This window comes from Candida albicans, chromosome 3, assembly GCF_000182965.3.
Source record: "Candida albicans SC5314 chromosome 3, complete sequence".
Lineage (NCBI taxonomy): Eukaryota > Fungi > Ascomycota > Pichiomycetes > Serinales > Debaryomycetaceae > Candida > Candida albicans.
In genome coordinates this window covers 665,488-681,363 of record NC_032091.1, presented here as the reverse complement: position 1 = coordinate 681,363, position 15,876 = coordinate 665,488, and the positions used below count along the sequence as shown (strand labels likewise).

General features: G+C 36.4%; 9 protein-coding genes and 1 non-coding gene across 10 annotated transcripts; 7 read left to right on the top strand and 3 right to left on the bottom strand. All coding sequences in view use genetic code 12, as the record gives it.

The window, feature by feature from the left end:
- The first annotated feature begins 97 nt into the window (after positions 1 to 97).
- On the top strand, positions 98 to 187 carry tK(CUU)1. Its single transcript is given in 2 exon segments — positions 98 to 134; positions 152 to 187. It is a non-coding gene; the product is annotated as a tRNA-Lys (tRNA).
- A 145-nt stretch (positions 188 to 332) lies between these two features.
- CAALFM_C303210WA (uncharacterized protein) lies at positions 333 to 1,334 on the bottom strand (the record flags this gene model as incomplete). Its single annotated transcript, XM_714922.1, has 1 exon — positions 333 to 1,334. One exon carries the CDS (start codon positions 1,332 to 1,334, stop codon positions 333 to 335), a length of 1,002 nt encoding a protein of 333 aa, XP_720015.1.
- A 1,040-nt stretch (positions 1,335 to 2,374) lies between these two features.
- CAALFM_C303200CA (uncharacterized protein) lies at positions 2,375 to 2,611 on the top strand (the record flags this gene model as incomplete). The annotated part of the gene is made up of 1 exon (XM_714921.2): positions 2,375 to 2,611. The coding sequence occupies one exon, from the start codon at positions 2,375 to 2,377 to the stop codon at positions 2,609 to 2,611; it is 237 nt and encodes a 78-aa protein (XP_720014.2).
- Positions 2,612 to 3,018: 407 nt separating this feature from the next.
- On the top strand, positions 3,019 to 4,428 carry CAALFM_C303190CA (uncharacterized protein; the record flags this gene model as incomplete). The annotated part of the gene is made up of 1 exon (XM_714920.2): positions 3,019 to 4,428. One exon carries the CDS (start codon positions 3,019 to 3,021, stop codon positions 4,426 to 4,428), a length of 1,410 nt encoding a protein of 469 aa, XP_720013.2.
- Positions 4,429 to 4,833: 405 nt separating this feature from the next.
- On the top strand, positions 4,834 to 5,757 carry PNP1 (purine-nucleoside phosphorylase; the record flags this gene model as incomplete). The annotated part of the gene is made up of 1 exon (XM_714919.2): positions 4,834 to 5,757. The coding sequence occupies one exon, from the start codon at positions 4,834 to 4,836 to the stop codon at positions 5,755 to 5,757; it is 924 nt and encodes a 307-aa protein (XP_720012.2).
- Positions 5,758 to 5,884: 127 nt separating this feature from the next.
- Positions 5,885 to 6,781, bottom strand: SEC13 (GTPase-activating protein; the record flags this gene model as incomplete). The annotated part of the gene is made up of 1 exon (XM_714918.2): positions 5,885 to 6,781. The coding sequence occupies one exon, from the start codon at positions 6,779 to 6,781 to the stop codon at positions 5,885 to 5,887; it is 897 nt and encodes a 298-aa protein (XP_720011.2).
- Positions 6,782 to 7,045: 264 nt separating this feature from the next.
- Positions 7,046 to 7,660, top strand: CAALFM_C303160CA (uncharacterized protein; the record flags this gene model as incomplete). Its single annotated transcript, XM_714917.1, has 1 exon — positions 7,046 to 7,660. One exon carries the CDS (start codon positions 7,046 to 7,048, stop codon positions 7,658 to 7,660), a length of 615 nt encoding a protein of 204 aa, XP_720010.1.
- On the bottom strand, positions 7,653 to 10,652 carry CAALFM_C303150WA (uncharacterized protein; the record flags this gene model as incomplete). Its single annotated transcript, XM_714916.2, has 1 exon — positions 7,653 to 10,652. The coding sequence occupies one exon, from the start codon at positions 10,650 to 10,652 to the stop codon at positions 7,653 to 7,655; it is 3,000 nt and encodes a 999-aa protein (XP_720009.2).
- Positions 10,653 to 12,141: 1,489 nt separating this feature from the next.
- On the top strand, positions 12,142 to 13,854 carry DAL4 (allantoin permease; the record flags this gene model as incomplete). Its single annotated transcript, XM_714915.2, has 1 exon — positions 12,142 to 13,854. The coding sequence occupies one exon, from the start codon at positions 12,142 to 12,144 to the stop codon at positions 13,852 to 13,854; it is 1,713 nt and encodes a 570-aa protein (XP_720008.2).
- Positions 13,855 to 14,182: 328 nt separating this feature from the next.
- On the top strand, positions 14,183 to 15,703 carry CAALFM_C303130CA (uncharacterized protein; the record flags this gene model as incomplete). The annotated part of the gene is made up of 1 exon (XM_714914.2): positions 14,183 to 15,703. One exon carries the CDS (start codon positions 14,183 to 14,185, stop codon positions 15,701 to 15,703), a length of 1,521 nt encoding a protein of 506 aa, XP_720007.2.
- Positions 15,704 to 15,876: the final 173 nt, after the last annotated feature.

The window sequence follows — 15,876 nt, the reverse complement described above, 5'->3', positions numbered from 1 at the left end:
CACTTTTGTCCCAAAAAAAATCTAAGTTAGATTATGACAATACGGATTAGTATGCATAAGGTATGACATCATAATACGCACAACAAAACCAATAACAGCCTGGCTAGCTCAATCGGTAGAGCATTTGACTCTTAGAATTATTTCCAAAGTCATCAAAAGGTTGCGGGTTCGAGCCCCGCGTTGGGCTTTATTTTTTGCAGTTTTTTGATTTCCTATTTCACATTTCTACTGGTTTCGGACTAAAAAATTTTTTTGTCTGTTACTTCTATGCACTATAATATTATAGAACAAGTTAAACTAAAAATAAATTGTATTTGAAAAAATCTATGTGACTACAAATAAGCATCGGTTTCTTTATCAAGATAAGCCCATGTTTTGTCACCTACGGCTTCACTAGTCAAGTCTGTTCTTGCATGAGATGGAACACCAAACCCAATGGTATGTGCACCATCTTTGACGTCTGGAGAGAATGCCGCATATAATTCGGTATAAGCTCCATATCTTCTTGGGTAAATCAAGCGTTTGACAAAGCACTGTTCAAAACTGTTCAAATTACGTATCAAGTCGGTGTATAAATAACCAGGACAAAGCGACGAGCTGATAACATTGGGATAATTGTGTTTTCTGGACCAAGTTCTTGCTTGAATCAAATTACCAGCTTTGCTTTGTGCATAAAGGGTGGTTCTCACTTGAGTTTGACTAAGTTTCAAATTCTCATAATTAACATTATCCCAAAAGACTCCGCCTTGAGGTGCAAACAAGTGAGCTGTAGATGATACCCAAACAATTCTGCTGAACCCAGGAGGATTAGTTTCACTTGTTTTGATGAACAATGGATCCAATAACCTTTGCAATAAATGTGGGCCAACAACATTAGTACCCCATTGTAATTCATAGCCTTGCTTGGATTTAGATCCAACTGGTGGCCCCATGATACCAGCATTATGAATAATAATATCTATTCTCTGCTCCTGCTTCAAAAACTCTTCGACAGCTGGTTTGATGGTTGTCAAATCACTCAAGTCCACTTGAATAAAACGAATGTCACTGTTACTAACATTATATTCTTCAGCAATTTCTAATTGTATTTGTTTGATTGCAGCGAGTGTCTTCTCTTTATTTCTGGAGAACACGTAAATTCTAGCCTTGGTAGATCCGGCTAAAGATTTAACTGTCTCATAACCAAGTCCAGTATTACCTCCAGTCACAATAACAACCTTGTCCTGTAAATCTGGATACTGAGACTCAGTGTAGGTTGGTTTAGATGCCCAAAATCCGTGAAGCATTTGCTTCAAGTCAGCAAATGTGGGCCATGGTATAGTAGGATATGACATTTTATTTGTTCAACAATTATTGTGAAATTTTAAGAAAAAAAAAAAATAATGAAATTTTAATACAGAAAAGTTTTAGAACAAGAAATTGAGTGATATTTATGATCAGCAAGAAACGGATATTGGATAAAGGCTATTACTGTGGTATCTATTGTTAATTTTTTTTTTTTTGCAGACTTGGCTTTTGACTGTAAATTAATTTGACGGATAGCGGAACCAAAAAATAAAAAAATTATCATTTAGCTTTGTTGCTGCATCCCCTAGTTTACTTTGATGGCATATTATTATAATTACCATAAATGGATAAAAGGCGTTGACATGAATAAGCAAAGAACAACAACATGCAAATGTAAAACTTTGTTGATATAAAGATAAACAAAATAAACTTAATATTCAAAAACCAATCTACTCTGTAGAGCAAAAAGCCCCATAACAACAACAAAAGTAAGCACCATTCTCTGTTAGAGTTTAAAAATTGTCATTAACAACAGATTGTTTGACGATACTTTGGAATCTAATTTGTCTCTTTTTATGTCGCTGTTACCAGGTCTAGGAATGATCAAGACAAAATTTGAACTGTATTCTTTTTTTTTTTATTTGGAAGAAGTCTATGATAATATCAGTCAGTCAAATTAGGTGATGGCATCATACAAATTATTATAGTCGAAAACCCCTATAACCTTTTCATTATGTGATTGTGTGATAGGGTTGCATTTACTAGGCAATTATGTGCCAGACAAAAAATAAAAGAGAGACGCACCAATTCAGAATTTTTCAGAACTATTCGAACTTTCATTCTTGTATTTTAAGCTTTCCCATACTACGAAACAATTGTGCTAAAGACGTAATTAAATATTGACAACTATCCAAAATTGTACAACTTCGTTACTTAAACTTTTAATCATTTACCTCGCACCACTGGAAATAGAATGATTCATACAATTAAGAGACATACAAATTGTGCATCTATACGGAAAAGGTTTTTTTCATACAGCACCATCAATTCCCAAGTACAATTGACATTTTTCACCAAAGACAATTGCATGCTATGTTCGAATGCCAAATTCATATTATATGATGCATTGAAATCCCCCAAACTTAAAAATATGCCTATCAAATTGACAACCATAGATATTATGGACCCTAAGAACCAAGAAGCATTTGACAAATACTGCTATGATGTGCCCGTGTTGCATGTTGACAGACCAAATCAGGCCAAACCAGTTAAATTTATGCACTACTTTTACGAGGATAAATTGCTAGAGGAGTTTACAAAATAGTAATCGTTGTTGTTAGAGGTACATAGTTTCAATTAAAGATTACAGAATTTTGATGAGTTTGTTTGGATGGAGGATTATCATATATAGATTCATACTAAATACAATAGTGGACTTTAACACTCTCAATGCACCACAGGATTGGACAATTTATTAACTATATTGTCACAATCAACATTATAACCTCAACTGAAAGAGAGCCTATTGGCTTGAAAAAGATGTCCATGAAATAATATATAAACGAAACTCTTCCAATTATCAGTCCTCATTTTTTTTTTTTCCTATTGGTGGGATATTGTTTTTTTTTTGTTAGTATTAAAAATTCTCCAGATTATCACTAACGAAATTGCTGACAAATCGGAACATGATTTGTTATTTATAATACATATTCTATAGAAAACTACCCCAATATGAGATTTCCCAATGTTGGCTTGGCCGAGCTATCTAAGAGTATTATCAAAATCCGTGGCCCCGATGCAACCAAGTTTTTAAATGGACTAGTAACTTCTAGGTTACTTCCAAACGTGGTGAAGAAAAAACAACACACTATAAGTGAATCTGAAAATAGACATTCAAATCTTTCAGAGATTATTGACGTTTCCAAAAACTATGGATTGATGCATGAAGATATTTACGACCCCGATTATAACATAAATATTAGCAGAGACGGGATCAATTCAATGATTTTGAATTCAAAGGGTCGAGTAGTAACAGATTGCTTTTTATATCCAGACCCTTTCCATAACGTGGATTGGGTTTTCCAAGAGAGTATGAATGAGCCGGGATATTTATTAGAAGTGGATACACTGATACTGCAACAATTGATGATGATACTAAAGTTACATAAACTTAGTGCTAAAGTCGATATAGTTCCCGATAAAAAACTTTATTCATATTACTATTATGATGACACTGCCACATTTGATGCATGGTTGGAAAATATTCAATTCAAATACTTTAAAAGTCTTGATCCAACAACTGCTTTACAGAATGCGAACTCTTTCATCAAGGACAACGTTTTCTTCAATCAACAAATAGCTAAGAATATTTTGGGATTTGCCGTTGATAACAGAATTCCAAACTTTGGTATAAAGTTTATCTCGAATAAGCCAATATCCACTAATAATGACAATGACGGTCAACAGGATGTGATCCCGGTAGAGTCACTTTTTTCTGAATCATTTAGCCAGGAATTTGACACACCTACTATTAACGAGAGTGGTGTTGTTCAAAGACGATTTCAAAATGGGTTATTTGAGATTCAGGATGCATCAAAGGGCAGTTCTTTATTGCCATTTGAGTGTAATCTTGATTATACCAATGGTTTGTCGTTGGACAAAGGATGCTATGTTGGCCAAGAATTGACTATTCGTACATTTAATAATGGTGTTATCAGAAAAAGAATATTCCCCGTACAATTTTTCCAACTAACAGAGTATAATATCAGCTATTTACAAGATCATCCCATTGATTTGAACATGCTGGACCCAGTGGTAGAAAACTTGAGTAATATTCCAAATTCATCATTAGGGAAATTGGAAATTACACCACTCGACGACTCTGAGCCACAACAGCAACAACCACCCACTAATGAAAGTCCCTTTGCATCATCACCATTTGGCTCTTCTAAGGTTGTAAGGAAGAGAAAAACATCACTTGGGAAAATAGTTTCAGTAAAGGATAACCTTGGATTGGTGATGCTTGCAGTTTCTGATGTGGAAAAGTGCCAAATTTATAAACTCGAACTACCTTCATTTGAAGGCGGAACTCAATTCATCGGCGTTAAAGTTGGTATTCCCGATTGGTGGCCAGTAAATTGAAGTTATTAATTTATTTATACGTGTACATAGTGATACAAGTCGGCAGTATCTTTGTCAAAACCTATTTTAGAATATTTATAGCATAAACTGTATTAGCAATGAAAAATGCTTTGAAAGCATAGTCACAAGACACTAAATAATTGCATCCATCAGTAGCTTGATGGCGAATTCTCACCAAGATGCCACGTTTTGCAGTAGTTTTGCCTATCGGTTTAACCTACAACCTTTAGTTCTCTAAAATTTTTTTGCTGTCCTTCTACACTATAGTCATTCTTGGTATTTGTCGTTACAGAATATAGATGGGAAATCTTCCCAAAGTAAGTTTAAAAAGTGCGCGGTGTTTCATGGAGTTTCTTGTTTCACACTTCTCCTTGTTCACTCTTTCTTTCAATCAAACATAAAATAATGGCCGAAAATATCCCTCCAGAAGAATATATTAAACAACTTAACCATGCTTCTGATACAATAAAGCACAAAATTGATCAATTTCCAGAATTGACCCAGCCAAGAGTCATGATAATATGTGGGTCGGGCTTGGGAGGTATTGCTGATGTTTTACAAGCAGAACCTAAACTTGAAATCCCATACTCGAAAATACCAGGATTCAAGATATCCACAGTCCCTGGTCATGCAGGAAAATTAGTGTTTGGGCTAATTGGTAAAAAGAAAGTACCAGTGATGTGCATGGTTGGCCGTTTACATTTCTACGAAGGGTACAGTTTCCAAGAAACTACTTTTCCCGTTAGAGTGGCCCAATTGTTAGGAATTTCTAGTGTTGTTGTCACCAATGCTGCTGGTGGCATTAACCCAAAGTTTAAACCCGGTGATTTGATGGTTATTGAAGATCACATTAATTTCCCAGGGTTGGCTGGATACCATCCATTGAGAGGACCAAATTTGAGTGAATTCGGACCTAGATTCCAGCCTCTTTCTGATGCGTATGACTATGAATTGCGGAAATTATTTTTAACTACCGCCAGAGATAAATTGGGTATTACTAGAAACATTTATGAGGGTACATATTTCTTTGCTGCTGGACCCACTTTTGAAAGTAGAGCTGAAGTGAGAATGATTAAAACAATGGGTGGAGATGCAGTAGGAATGTCAACTGTTCCAGAAGTAATTGTTGCCCGCCATTCAGGGTTAAGGGTGCTTGCATTATCACTAATCACGAATGCTGGTGTAGGAGACAAACCGCCAAGTGCTTTCGATGAAAATCCTCCGGCTTTAGATGAAGGTATGGCTAGCCATGCTGAGGTTTTGGAGGCTGCAGATGAAGCTTCAAAAGACGTTCAAAGAATCATAGAGGAAGTAATTAATCAATTATAATATACATTTTAGATCTGTCTTAATTATACTCTTAATTTTCCTGTATAAATATATCATCAAGAGTAATCCTAGATTATTCTCTTCTATTCCTTTCAAGTACACAATACAAGAAGATAACGAAAAGTGTTTACTGATCAACTTCACCGGCTGACTCCCATTTTCCTTGTAAGTTCTCCTTCCACAAACTCACCTTATTGTCACCACCGGACACTGCCAAAATGTTTCCTGATAATGACCAGGAGCATCTCCAGCAGACGTCAGGAAACTTTTCTTCTGTTAATAATTGTTTTTGCCATTTGCCATCTCTGTCCTGTGTCCAAATCAACACAGTGCGATCTTGTGATGCAGTAGCAATGTAAGATCTGATCAAGTTAGATGGTGACCAAGCTACGTCCCTTACCCAATCAGTATGACCTTCCAATTTGGCTTCTTCGACATAGGTATTGTTAGCAGCATCATACTTCCAGATTTTGGCTAAATTGTCAGACCCACAACTGACTATTCTACGTTGCTGCTTTAATGCTGCCGAATCCTTTGATGAGGTTGATACTGGGGCCCAAGTAGCTGAATTGGCACCAATTGCATGTGCATCAAATATGACATGTGAAGTAGTACCATCATCGTTGAAATCCACCACTGAGACCTTTCCATCGGATGAAGTACATAATAAAACAGCCCCTAGTTCATGAGGAGCCCATGACACAGAATTGACACTTGCTTGATGAACAGTATGTTCGGCAATTATTGACCACTGTTGAGTTTCTGGTTGCTCCTTCCAAATTAATGCCTTCCCATCATACGAGCACGAAGCCAATATTGACCCAAATTTAGGATGTGCCCAGGATACTTGCCAAACTGGTCCTTCGTGCCCTGTTAATGTAGTAATCAATTTATAATTATCCGTGCCGTCAAGATCAAATATTTTGATGGTTTTGTCAGAAGAACAAGTAGCTAATCGCTTTCCATAATAATCTAATACTGCATCATGAATCAAATCGTCATGTGCATTCCCAATTGTCACCATGTTGTAATATTTATTTTGTCTATATTCAAATTGAAGGAAGGTGCTAGTTAGCCTGTAATTTATGCTGTCAAAAGTTCCAGTTGCTGGACAAATGTGTACTACTAGCCAACAAAAAAAAAAGGACGTGTTCATATTTATTCGTGCAGTTGAAAAAAAAAAAAAACAACAATAATTGAAGCAGAAAAATTGGTAAGCTTTACACACACTTTTCCACATGGATACGAGTGTTTACAAACATCGAATCAGTTCTTCAAACACACTACGATGGACAACTCATATGATGACTTGCTGGCAATCTCAACATTGGTACTGTCACTTAGTCAGAATGTGAGTGACTCGGAAGAATATATAACGAAACTTCAAAGCTTATCAAAAAATCTAGTATCGAAAGACCAATACGAACAACTATCAAAAGAGGCTGACGTTTTAACCGAGTCCAATAACAATGCTAATGACAATGATGAAATGTCAATTATACGCAAATTGGAAGAAGAAAGATTATCTTTGATTATGGACATTCAGCGAGAGGATTTTGTTTCTTCCAAGTTGATTGAATTGATTGATCAAAATCAAGAAATAATCGAGTCGGTTAAAGAATACCTAGAGGCCAGGGAATCGATACAAGAAGAGGAGGCGGCTTACACCAAGAAGCAACTAGATATATTTGTAAATGATATTGTGCTACCTATTTTGGCTCAGCTAAATGAAAATTTGACTGGATTGCTGGCGAGGATGAAAAATGTTGCTCGGAAACTTCTCAGAATACAACTCAGAGCCAAGGAAAACCCCGATTTAGCAATGTCCGAAAACTACCGGAAGGAATTTACCGAGTTGGTCCAATGCTTTTGCTCATTATGTAAGGAATACAAAACTACTTAGAATCGGTTGATGCAATACTGTCTTTGGAAGGCTCTCTTCCAATATACGAGTATGCGTGTTTAATGATTGATCTGTTAGGATCCAATATAACCCATGCTTGTCTTATTCTCTCGAGATTCATGTTATCACGATTAAAGTGGAAAAAACGGAAAATTGACAGAATAATCCCATAAAAAAACATGACTATCATTCTCAAAAGCCCAATGGATTCTTTTTCGTCGTCAAACTTAATATAATTCTCATCACCAGTCAACTTGTAAGCAATCTGCTTTCGCTCTTCAGGGCTAGTAAACACTTCCTTGAATTGTTTCAGATGAAGTACTTTATCTATGATTTCCGTTAGCTTAGATTTACACTCGTCGTTCAATTTCATTTCATATAGTTTAAAATCCTGTTCTAATTCGTCAATTCTTTTGGCAACAATTCTTGTTTCATAAACCAACCGGTCAATTGTGGTATTTAGTGTTTTCATACTGTAATGGAGCTCTTCTTCGATCCCTCCTTCCATAATTCTGCTCTGGTGTGCATCCATTTGGTTTCTTAGATTTTTCATCTTTATTAATTCCAAATTCATTAACTGATACAGCTTATTTAATTGCTGATTCGTGACATGCTTCTCTTTCTTCTCACCTTCAAGGTAGTAAGATTTCAAACTCTCATATTTCATTAACACTCGGATACTATCAAGGAATGATTGAGAAAACTTCGTCATTGAACCAATAGCTTGTACTTTTCCCAGCAACACGGCATCTTCAACACAGGAAAAACTAATACTTCTCTTTCGCTTCAATAAATCTATTTCTTCAAAGTTGATACCTGATTGATTTTTTGCAATTACTAGCGTGTTCAAGTTTTGCTCATGCTGGTTTTCCAAATATGGAAACGAGTTTCGTCTATTCAAATTATGTTTAAAACTTGCTAACGGGTGCTTGAAATCAAATACGCTGTTTACACATCTTCTGTTGATTGAATTAGGTTTTGAACATACACTTTCAACACCCGAGGCATCGTCGTTACTTATTTGCAAAAATGAATCCACTAAAGAAGCCGTCTGCATCGGTGAACTGTAATAATTGCCACCAGGAGTTAATAGCATACTGTTCTTTTCTCCACCAGTCAATGGGTTCTTTTTGCTTTGTAACCCAAGCTTCATTCTGTTTAGCCCACGAGAGTACCTTGAAGGATCATTGATCATTACTAACTCTTGAGTTTGGGCTATTTTGTCTCTTAAACTTTCAAATTTGTACTGCAATGTGCTGCTATTTTCCACCATTGTTCTCCCTCGTCTTTTTGGAAACGCAAGATGTGAATTATGAGTGTTTACCAAGTTGTGGCGATGGCCCTTGTTTTGTGGATCAGATGATTTTTCCACTGATAAAAATGTATTACTACTTTGAGTTCCATAAAACAAGCGAATCAACGTTTTCCCATTCAAATGTTTTTTCACCAAGAACTCTAAATCCAATGTTTCCACGTCTAATGGACTAACTGTATCTGCCAACTTAGCAATTTTGTTCCTTATCCTTCCAGATGATGCCTTGGATGGGGCCAGCATATCATCTATATCTCTAACACTAGCAGCGTTAATACGGTCCAGAACTGACGACTTCATGACATTCGTTAGCTTTTTAAGCTCTTTCCCATATCTTCTCTTCTGCGAGGTAGAGTCTAAACCTTTTGGATTCCCTGATTGCGATATTATATCAAAACTCTGGGGATCGAGATCAGACCCTGTAGATACTTGAGAATAAAAATAATTAGTGTTCTTTTGTGGCAACAACCTGGCGTTTGTTACAGTGAATAGCTTGTTCAATGTTTCCATATCTAGCTTTCTCGTTTTGTCTAACTTATATTGTCTTTGAAACTGCCCAATAGCAATCATAAAGTTTTCAAAATCAAATGGGTCCTTTGGAACATCAGAGCTACCAACTAATTGTATCCTCATTCTGACACTAAGTATCAAACTAACTATAGCTGCCACCGTTCTTGACGGTAAAATCCCATTAACAGGGTTCGGTTTGACACTGAAATGTGGCAACCCAATCAAGTTCCACCAATTTGTGATTGCTTCTTCAGTTTTCGTGCAAAGCAACCCATTACAATACTTTGCGTCTAATAAATCAAAATAAAATAAGCAAGTTTGGACAATATTTACCAATTCTTTCGCTGCAAAAACTATTGGCACTTTGGTGCTTTGTATTTTGTACATTTGTCGAAATTTATCATCGGATGCATCTGATATTTTACTGGTAATCATCGAAACCGATCTACCAGTACATTGCAATTTTTTCAAATTAGAATTTATCATAAATGCTGTGCTCACTTTACGCGAGTCCCCTCCTGGTACAGGAATAAGGTTCAAATTGGATGGCAACGAAGTTAAATTTGCAACAAAACATACCTCGCTGGTGTAGTCGCTGGAGCTTTCTCTCTTTGGAATCAGTGTTGTTGATAGTTTTGATAGAGTCAACATTTCACTGTTGCTGTTGGTTCGACTGTGCTGATAAGTGGGTTTTTCTTTCTCTATTCTTTTCATTCTAGAGTGATTCTGTATCAATTCATTTAAATACTCTTGAAATCTTAAAGGGTAATACTTTGCTGGTTTTTTTAGTATTGTAAACCTAACGACTGATATTTTTGACGATTCGTTACCTGTGAAAGTAGTGACAACAGAACTAATATTACGATCATTCATCCACTGCTCCACGAGGTATATTTCAAACCCAGACGCTTCTGATTCTTCGCATAGATGAAATTCATTTAGTGCTTGAAAATCTTTTTGAAAATACGTTACAGCATCAAAATCAGGTATTATGTATGTAATAAAATCGTTGGGATTGGAATTACTCCCCAGATTCACCCGTAGTACATTAGAATCAACTGACCCATTGAGTGAAGATGATTCGCCATACACTAATTGATTTGACAGTCTGGAATTGTAGTTTAAGCCTTGATTGAACCTGCTATACGGCGAATTTAACGGGGATGACATATGAGGAGGATGGTGCTAAGGATGGTGTTGGGTTGAGCTCTTGATAGTTAATTGAGAGTGGAAACATATAGAGAAAATATTGGAGTAAAGTAAACGAGACTAAAACATAGGCAAGAAGAAAAAAAAATGGCATATGGGACTGAACAATAAAACAAAAAAAATACTATAACGAACACCAATGCAAGCATTGATTTGTATTGCCTAAAATCCTGAAAACTGCAACATTTTCTAACTCCCGAGTAACCATTATTTGTGGGAGTAGAATGAAATGGATATCAAATCATGTGTAGAGGTGAGTGCAACACTACAATGCTCTGTTTTGTAAAGGGCTATTTACCAAGAAAACCGACTTTAGTAATTTTAAAATTGCATGGTTTGTGATATAGCAGTAGCTACTTACCATTTTGTTAGGGTCGTTATACCTAACTTGATTGATTCAGTAAACTTAAATTGTAATATTTTGAGCAGAAATAGCTATACTATTTAACTGGCACATTCAGTCCATCTGGGCGACATTTGTGACGACATACTCACGTGAACGTGTGACATTTCATGTGCTGATTCGCATTGGTGAACCATTGCAAATAAGGAAAGAGCGAAAAGCTCAATTCTACCACCTAATACATTCAAATCCCGGAGGTCAGATTACCAGCATGCTTTATTATTTACGACAACCTGTCGATTTAGGAGGTGTTTTTAAATTTTAGTTTTTCTGAAGATTTCTTCCATAGAAATACTTTTTTTCAGTTTATATAAGGCGCACCGTTCTCTTTTCGAATGGTTGACAAAATAGAATCTGCACTATTTGCAACATTCTGCATATAACGCGCCGAGAGATAATGAGATTCTTCATTTATCTTAGACAAAGATTTCGGGGCAATCCGTATTTTCAGGCACTATTTGATTGATTTGATTGATTGATTTCAATTCTTGCACCATGAAATGCAATAGGATCAGCATTGCTGATAATCATTCAGAACCCGAGCTCGATTACGGTTTGGATTCACAATTATCGATATTTGATAAATTTATGTAAGGAATAAATCGTTCAAAAAGAATTAAGTAACACTATACAGATTACTGAAAGGGAAAATTTCTCAGACGTTTTTAAACTAATCTGGAAGAACTGCCCGGAAAATAATGTGGTCCCTTAATTGGTACTGTTATTAATGTTCTTGACCATAAAGCAACAAAATTGATTGAGAAAATGAATTATCACAATGTCGTTATCTTCCAATAGATTAAGAAATACGGCAAATCAAAGAACAATCCAACAATTCTAAATTAAATTAAATATCCTGCAGATAAGCTGTAATCTAGCAATCAATTTCCAATTAAAACGTTTTACTTGTTTATCAGCCGCCATTACATGAAAAATAAAAATAACAAAGAATCTGGGGAATGGAATTGGTATATAAAGATCATGAAATTCGWCTTTTAGCTCTGATGTCTTGTTAGAAGCTAAATTAACTATTAACTGACACGCAAAATGAATAAACCAAAATCTTTTTGGAAAAAGTTGGTTGTCTCCATGGAAGTCCAGCCAAAAGGCGACCTATCAACGGCACAAATGTTCCTTTATAATCACGATTTAAGGCCAGTAGAGGAGGCCAGAAGAGAGTGGGCGTGGTACAATTATGTATTCTTTTGGATTGCTGATTCATTCAACATCAACACTTGGCAAATTGCTGCCACTGGTATCCAGGCAGGAGGCATGAATTGGTGGCAGACATGGATTAGTGTGTGGTTGGGGTATGCTTTGTGTGGTATATTTGTGAGCATTGGTGCCCGGGTTGGTACTTTGTATCACATCTCTTTCCCTGTTGCCGCTAGATCTTCATTTGGAATCTATGGTTCGTTGTGGCCAGTGTTAAATCGTGTTTTCATGTCGTGCATCTGGTATTCCGTTCAGACAGCCATTGCTGGTCCAACGTTTGAACTTATGTTGCACTCTATATTTGGGAAGAACTTGCCGCAACGTATTCACGACACAATACCCGACAAAGATTTAACAACTTTTCAATTTTTGGGGATCTTTTTGTTCTGGTTATTCCAGTTGCCTTTTCTTTGGTTCCCCCCACATAAGATTAGACACTTGTTCACCGTCAAAGCATATGTTGCTCCCATTGCTGGTATTGCATTTTTAGTGTGGACTATTGTAAAAGCTGGTGGCATTGGTCCAGTTGTTCATCAAAAGTCGAAAGTACACGGATCTGAGTTGGCATGGGTATTTGTTGAGTCTACTATGAACTCCTTGGGTAACTTTGCCACATTGATTGTCAATGCTCCAGATTTCTCCCGTTTTGCTAGCCAACCTTCGTTTGGAATGAAGTACTTGGTGTACACTTTATCCATTCCAATTTGTTTCTCGATCACCTCACTTATTGGTATTTTGGTCACTTCTGCTTCTGAAGCAATGTATGGGAAACCGTTCTGGTCTCCGTTGGATGTTTTGGGAACTTTTCTAAATGACTATACTCCCGGGAATCGTGCTGGTGTGTTTTTCATTTCTGCTGCTTTTGCATTGGCACAGTTGGGGACAAACATTTCTGCCAACTCGTTATCGTTCGGTACAGATTGTTCAGCTTTGCTACCAAGGTTTTTGAACATTAGAAGAGGAGGGTATATTTGTGCATTTTTGGCTCTTGCTATTTGTCCATGGAAATTAATCTCTACTTCTTCCAAGTTTACCACGTACTTATCGGCATATTCTGTCTTCTTAAGTTCAGTGGCTGGAGTTGTAGCATGTGATTATTTCTATGTTAGAAGAGGGTTCATTCTGCTAATTGACTTGTACTCCTTGACCAATCCAGATAATAAACACCAAGACTCAATATACCGTTACAACAAAATCGGTGTCAATTGGAGAGCTTATGTTGCATATATCTGTGGTATCTTGCCAAATATTGTAGGATTTGTGGGCGCAACTGAAACCCATAAGGTGCCCATTGGGGCCACACAGGTATACAGGCTAAACTTTTTTATGGGATTTTTCACTGCTTGGATAATATATTCTGTTTTGTGCTACTTTTTCCCTGTGCCCACTGGAACAGTCAAAGTTGGGCCATTTGAAAAAGGCTGGTTTGAAGAGTGGCAAGATGTTGAGACATTTGATGAAGAATTAGTTGGCCATGAAGTGCATGATGGTATCGAAAAAATTGAATATTTGGAGGAATCTGTCAGTTCGAAGAAAAAGATTTAGTACTGTTGTATAGTKATTTTTTTAGATAAATATTCAAGTATTTTTTTTTGGAGTATATCCGTGATTGCGGGATAATATTGGCAGTAACAGCTTTTTCCGCAATAGTTTTGGCCACAATGAATTTCTTCCTGGCAGTAAACAAAACGATTTGGGTCCCGAAAAAAAAAACCAGCATTGATTCGCACTTCGGACACGTCCCACATGCAGCCATTGTTTCTTCTGCGACTCTCTTTCAGCAAATTCAACAGTATTTTGCAAATTGAGCTGGTATGAACATAATAACTTGAAAGAAGGGTGGCACATAACACTTGAATTTTGAAATTTAGCTATGGGCGTATTTGGAAGAGGAGCAGTCAGTAGGATATCCATCCGATCAATTCATTTGAGAAACACGACCAATTTTGTTGTTCCTGAAAATTATAAGCCAAATAGGTCATTGCTCAAGCAGTTACCATGGAAAGCAGGACTTGATATCTGGTGGAAGTCCTTGTCTCCAAATAGACTCTCTGATTTGCAGAAAGATTTAGTGGAATTTATGCTACCCTCTCATTTGCAAGAAAACCAGAGAATAATCAAAGAGTTCAAAAAAACAACTATCGACGACAAGGGCAATTATATCAATGAGGTAGGGTTCAAGATTATAAACAACAAAGATAAACCAACAAAGCATCTTGTTTTCATTCATGGTTATGGTGCTTCTTTAGGCTGTTTTGCAAGGAATTTTCAAATAATCAACAAGTTCAAAGATACTGACTACAACTATCATGTCCATTTCTTAGACAATTTGACGTTTGGCTTGTCATCAAATCCCAGAGTGAATAACGATACCATAAATTACTGGCGTATCCCTGCTACAGCCATTGTGAAGTTATTTGATAAAACTCCAACTGACTCCAAAAAGTTGTACCGGAAGTATTACAAACTAATTGAGGGATACCAATTAGATCCAGAAAATTTCGAAAAGTATAGATCCTATTTTACTCCAATTTTAAAAGATCTTGAAAACTTTTACTGCTCCGCGATCGAGAAGTGGAGATTGAACAATGACATTGAAAGTATTGATTATTTGGTTGGTCATTCATTTGGTGGGTACTGGTGTGGCAGTTATGCATTGAAATACCCTGAGAATGTTAACAATTTAGTTTTGTTGTCTCCTGTTGGAATCGAAAGACATGTTCAAGCAGTCACAAATACAGACCCAATTTCTGATAGAATTGAGGTGCCTACACTTGACCCTACTTCTTACAAATTTTTAAGCCGGTTGCCTATACTATCCAAAAAACACATTCTCAGTTGGTATTATAAACTCCCACATTTACCCAGATTGTTACCATTTCTCGGACCTTGGGGAGCTCAATTGTACTTTAAAATGTGGATGGGAAAGTTGTACAAAATAAACAAACTTATTGACAAACATGGTGGCGCTCAAGCAATTTTCAACAGCAACAACGATTTGGTTTATGGTAGTGAGAAAGAGCTCACACTTATAATTGAATATCTCTATAATTCCATCACCAGCGGAACTAATAGTGACATTTACAGCAGGTATTTATTAACAACTGCAACAACAAGCAAATGGCCGTTGTATGACAAATTCTACCAGGCAGTGAAAGAGGACCCTGCAAAATTAAAGTTCAAATTTCATATAATGTACGGACAATTTGATTTTATGAATTCTGAAGCTGGTGAAAAATTGGTAAAGTTGTTGAACGAGAATAAAGTGGGYGCCAAGTATTACGAAATCAGTGAAGGTGGTCACAATCTTTACATTGATAATCCGTTTGACACTAATCAAAAAATATTTGAGATTGTTCTGCAAGATGCTACCAAAGCTAACAACAATGACTAGAAATCATTTATTTATTTAAACTATAGACTTGTATAGAATTTTTATGCTAATATAGAGATGCTCCTTAAAATTTAAAAGGGTATAGATGTTGCGCTGCAATTAGAGGTTCAATAAAGTTTTCTCATATTCCCAGTGATGACCACGGTTGATGATTTGCAGAATTACATTGTGGT